Here is a 5,749-nt window from a genome sequence, read left to right as displayed (position 1 = left end):
AAAAAAAAAAAAAAAAAAAAAAAATACACATAACTAAAGTGTACTTTATTTCCAGTAAAAGCTTGCTATTTTAACAACTAGGAAAGAAATAGAACTCCAATTCTTCAAATGCAATTTCGTCTACAAATGCATCCTGTCGCTTGTCCCTTAAGTTAAGGGAGGTTTTTAAAAAATCTGTTTGGGGGTGGAGTATTGGAGGCTTCCTTCCCTTCCACCCCATTGGTAGTGGAGGAAAGGCTAATGACAATGAGAGGTTTTTAAACTGCTTATTTCTGAACAGGCTAAACTAGGAGCACTTGCAAAGCCTAAAATCTTTCAAGAACTCCCTTCCAAGAAAGCTTTGGATAGACCCTGTACCTCTTGTACCATCTTACCTAATGCTTCTGCAAACACTCACTCAAGAAGCCCTCTGCTTCTATTAGGCACTCTTTCACTTACACCCCCTTTTCATTAACTAAAAAAAAAAAAAAAAGTCTGCTTCCAAACAAGTCTCCCCTTTCCTTTCTGCAGCTGGAAGACTTAATACCAGGCTTGGTTTAGCTGCCAAAATGAGCAAGGAGTTTCAAGGCCTTTGAAGATCACAGCTGAAAGTGACAGATCTTCCGAAGGAACAGGGAGGCTTGAAGGAAGGTTTAGCAATAAGGGGACAACCAATTGGTATACATGCATACCAAAGTAGTGAAATTTGGGTAGCCTCTGTAAGGGTAACCAGTGATACTTTCATATGCAATTGCTTGAATCTGTTAGTTTCTATGGCCATACCTTGCATCTTTTACATCTTATTTACTCAACTAGTCTCTCTGCTTGGAAGTGTGCAGGGTTACACATCCAATCTGCCAGCTGGTCTGATTTTAATAGTGACTTAAAGGATTTACATTTATGTTGTTTCTTTAAGCTTAATGAGTACTACATGCAATAAACAGGGATGGCCTGATCAACTTGGCTACTTGTAACAGAAGGTAGAATATCATGTGACAGCAAACAGTTGAGAAAGTAGGCCTGAGGTTCCCAAGCTGTTCTTGAAATCCATGGGATTGGTAGCTAGCTTCTCCATGCTGAAGCACCTGAAGGATGGTCACTAGAGTAAGCCTTGATCAAGCACGGCAAGCCAAGCTACAAATTGAGGTAGTGCTAAATTGTCAGAACTCTAGTGCAAGTGGGACAAAAGTAAGCAAGGTAAGTATGGCATGCTGTAGTTTGGGTTTTATCCCCTGGCACCACAAAAGCTGTTACTTCCCACTGATTTCAATGGAGTCAGGGTTTCACCCTTAGACTCCACTGTAAATATCACTTCAATTTCACATAAGCCACTACTCATCTAGACCAAAATGTCTGTCACTTAATCTACTGATCAACTTGTGATTATTTTTTTTTCTTTTCTTTAGGATATTCATCCCTTGGGAATAATGACTTCATTTCATCTCACAATGAAGGATGACAACAGCCTGGCAGTTATGAGAGACTTCTCAATTTCCTGTAGATTCTCTACTAAAGAATTAATAGGTACCTCCCTTTTATGTGAATTAACCAGTACATGATGCATGCACTGTTGGGTTTTTGGTGTGTGTTTGTTGTTGTTTTTTTAGCACTTCTAGTTTGAGCCAATAAGGGATTTTTTGTTCTTCAATCAAAATCAAACTCTTCTGTTTTGGGTTTTTTTTTTTTTTATAAGTTCAGAATTTCTTTTTTAATTGATGCAGATCCAACCATGCTTGTAAACATTAGAAACCCTGCTTATTTTCAGATTGTCAGTCCAATGGAACGATGACTGTCACTGCAATTAAACTGGCAGGAATTGAAGACCTGGACACAAGCTTGTTTGTCTTGAGAGACCAACAGTGCAAGCCTGCTTTGGTGACAGAGAGGGCTGCAACTTTCATTTTCAATGTAAACAACTGTGGAACAACTAGAAAGGTAAAAACTGTGTAGCTGGAAACTTACCCTATATCTAAAGAGGGCAGATTTGCTAGAACAGGGTTTTTTTACAAAACCACAACCACGGGAAGTGGAAAACTTGTTCCCCTTACCCTATTTCCGACCTTACGCACTCGCTGAAAATTACTAGGAATTCAAAGACTGAGGAAGCCACTGTGCAAGCCAGTCTTCAGCTTGATACTTTAGTAATGATGGCCTTAAGATGGCCACATGCAAGTAGCAATATATTTGTTGACTAAGTGGGTGTAAAGTGTTGGCCACAACTAGCGAAGGTCTGAATTGGGATGTGAGGAAGAAAAGGCCACAAAGCAAAGATTGCACTGTAATAACTGGAATATACGTGCAAAACATCAGGTGAGCCTGTCTTTTTATGGTAATGTAAATTGATTATGCTTGTTCCCCATGCTGAATGGGGGAGGGGGGGTTATGACGCCTTGCTCTGTCTGCACGTTGCCGTATGGTGATGTTGCTACAGTGCCATGCTTTAGTACTTCCTTCCTGTGCACTGCACACAGGGCACAGCTGGATTTCACCACTATGTTGCTGTAGCGGCACACTAAAACGAGCATACTGCTACAGCAACGTAGCTGCTGATCACACGTAGACCCACGTGGCTGCTACATTGCTGTGGCACGCAGTAATGTAGTGCATTGCTCTGCCACCATAGGGAGACATGTAGACAGGACCCTTGAGAAACTAATCTCTTTTTCCATGAGGCACAGTGTAATAGTAGATAATACTCCCTCTACACGTTCAGATAAAAGCACAATGTGCTCTAATGTGCAATTGCCCAATCGTACCTCCTGCTATACCACATGTGCCTGGTAGGAGGTGCAATTGTGGGACTGTGCATTAGATCCTATCATGGTTTCTTCCTGGTAGAGGAGGAGCCTGACCCTATGCTCCCCTTGCATTAGCAATAAGGAAGCTCTTGCAGCTGGGAGCCCACTCAGTTGAGAGGTTCCCAGTTATGGGGCTATCTCCACATACCTCCCGCAGCTGGGAGATCACTGCAGTGGTGATTCCTCCTGTCCCAGAAGTTTCATGCACCCCTTGGGCAAGAAAATCTTGTTACATCCTGCAGCTGCTGGGTCCCAGCACCAGGAGGCACACTGCAGAGCCCCGGAGCCCACAGCTGCGGGACCCTAAGTCCTGACAGCTGTGGGACAATGCTGGGATCAAGAGTCCAACGCTGCTGGGGATGAGAGTTCCAGGACTTGCAGCCCTGGTTGGGCAAGGTGCATCCCTGCAGCTGATGTGGGGGTCCCAATGCATGGGAGATGCTACATGTGCACACTTTAAGTTTGATAGTGATCACCTCAAAAGTTGGTATGCATTTTTTGAGGCCTAACTTTTATGGCTAGTTGGAGTTTGTTATTGCATGTTGAGTATTTGCACATGTAGCTGGTCTCAAGGCAATTGCGTGATACCTGTAACGGGTGCCCAAGAGGCACATCCGTGCACTATTGGAATGTAACTATTCCACAGCTCTACCCCAGCAACTATCATTGACCAACATGCATGCTTCTGTGGTTTGGTGGGGTTAAGTTTCTAGCAGTCCTTATGTCAAGTCTCAGCTGACACTACAGGTAAAAAAGCAATTGAACAAACATGTGAACTGTTGATAACATACTGGCTATGGCAACACCTAGGGTTTTTCTAACTAAACTCCAGTCTTACTGCAGTCTTGTTGATATGCTTAGCAATACTAGTCTCTTTCAGTTTGAGAACACCGTTATGACCTATGAAAATGATGTGCTCTACTTCAGACCTGACAGCAACGTGCCAGTGTATAAGTGAGTACCACTCCCCTGGAAAGGGAAAGAGGACTTGACCAACATGTAACCTAAATCTAAATTTCTCTCCCCACAGATTGAAATGTATTTGTCAGTATATGATAAATGAGACTATCCTGGTACGGTATGGAGTTAAAAACAACCCAGCACCCAGTATTGAGCCAGGGTTTGGATCCCTTGCTCTGATCTTTAGGCTGTTCAAAGGTAACATTTAATGGTTTGGGGTGGGGGGAGAATCTAAAAAATGGCTTGACTTGTGGGATGGCTGAGAGGAATGAAAGATATGGGATTTGTACATACAGTTTCTCAATGCATTATTACTGCTACAAATGGCTCTGCTCTGCCTTTAATACTCTTTGCTCCCCCATGTACTAAGGGGTTACATGGCAAAAATGAAGTCATGGCTTGCCTTAAAGGTGCCTTGCAACCTGTGTAAAGTAGTAACAAAACTTGGAGGGGGGGACAAATACATTTTGGTAGGATACAATAGTAACCCTAATAATCTATTACTCCTATCACTTACCTCTAAAATCTCACTGCTTGGAATCTGTTGATCTTTCTGTATGAGGCAGTCTCCCCTACAGGTGAGGTGAAGAGGAGGATCTGAATTGCCAGGGCTTTGATATCTTTTCTACAGCTCTCCCTCCTTTCCACTATCACTTCTAGTCGTATTCCCTCACCCATGGGCTGATGCCTAAAAACAACTATAGCTGCTTCTGTAACAGAATAACTTGGTGGCATAGGAACATGACATGCCATGATGCTCAAGAAGGAATTATCTAATATAGGAAGATTTTTAAATGTGTTCTCTTAGACAGAACCTATTCTGAAGCCTACAAGGAAGTGGACTATCCTGTAGCAAAATTCTTGAAGGAGGCCCTGTACTTTGAGATTGAACTACTCAATTCTGAAGATCCACAGCTAGAGCTACAGCTGGAAGACTGCTGGTCTACAAATTCCCAAGATGGAGGCAGTCGTCCACAGTGGGCTATTATTACAAATGGGTAATCAAAGATCCCTATCCCTAGTGTGACTGCCAAAGCTTAAAGATCTCTCATTGCCTAAAATATGATTGGGGGTGGAGAGGGGGGGATACAGTTGTGACTGCGAAAACAGTTGCTCTTACCTTCTCCAACCCTCACTTCTTTCAAGCATATGGAAACACTGACATCAGGTATGCCTTTTCATGAAGAAGATATATACTACTACTACTACTACCACCACCACCACCACCACTCCTGAGTTTAGATGATAAACTCAGGGCTAATCAAGGCTGCTGCCAAGGCCAATCATCTATTTCTGCAAATGACTTGGATTATTGCATGCTGGGGCAAAAGCTACTCAAATATAGTCTGGGCTGACTGGAGAAGTCTCAGTTCCCCTCTTTCCTTGCATCAGGCTTTACATTCTTGTAAAGATGACACAAGAAGCTGACTAATATAAGGCCTCAGGTGTTAACTTTGTTTTTTGGGTTTTTCTTCTACGCAGCTGTGAAAACTCTGAAGACTCTTATCAAACCATCTTTCACAATGTATATCACAACTCAGGAATTAAGTTTCCCAAGCATCTGAAAAGATTTGAAGTGAAAATGTTCACTTTTATGCAGGGCACAAAAGCACTCCTGGAACAGGTCAGAGGCACTTCCTTCAGTCTTTCTATTGCTTGGTACTTTTTTTTTATAGCCAAAATTCACAGATAATAAGTAAAATTTATGTAAGCTTCTGAATAAGATCTAATCCTAGCCGAAGCTGGCAACCACTTCCCCAGGCAGTGATGCTATACGGGCAGCTAAGGCAAGACCTGAACTTGGGGGATGGAGTCCTTCACTAAGGCCTATGCAACCAAACTCTTTACAGAGTTAGTTGATATATCAAAGCTTTAACAATGAACTTTCATTCTCTTGTAGCTGTACTTCCACTGTAGAGTGATAATCTGTGATGCTAGACAGCCAACATCAGACTTCCTTTGTGCGAGGAGATGTATTCCCAGAAGAGAGCGGCTTGGTAGGTATAGGTGAA

General features: G+C 42.5%; 1 protein-coding gene across 1 annotated transcript in view; it reads left to right on the top strand.

Annotated features, from left to right (window-relative positions):
- Window positions 1-5,748, top strand: part of LOC109300059 — a 16,491-nt gene extending 10,743 nt beyond the window's left edge. The window contains exons 14-20 of the mRNA XM_019520666.1: window positions 1,386-1,503; window positions 1,745-1,914; window positions 3,658-3,731; window positions 3,808-3,935; window positions 4,546-4,735; window positions 5,220-5,361; window positions 5,638-5,748. Coding sequence (XP_019376211.1) covers window positions 1,386-1,503; window positions 1,745-1,914; window positions 3,658-3,731; window positions 3,808-3,935; window positions 4,546-4,735; window positions 5,220-5,361; window positions 5,638-5,748 — 933 coding nt within the window. The remainder of the gene's footprint in view (window positions 1-1,385; window positions 1,504-1,744; window positions 1,915-3,657; window positions 3,732-3,807; window positions 3,936-4,545; window positions 4,736-5,219; window positions 5,362-5,637) is intronic.
- Window position 5,749: the final 1 nt, after the last annotated feature.

The sequence above is a fragment of the Gavialis gangeticus genome, unplaced genomic scaffold, assembly GCF_001723915.1.
Source record: "Gavialis gangeticus isolate Ggan-Ray unplaced genomic scaffold, GavGan_comp1, whole genome shotgun sequence".
Lineage (NCBI taxonomy): Eukaryota > Metazoa > Chordata > Crocodylia > Gavialidae > Gavialis > Gavialis gangeticus.
Note: the sequence above shows the minus strand (reverse complement) of the source record. Positions and strands in the feature narration are given on the sequence as shown.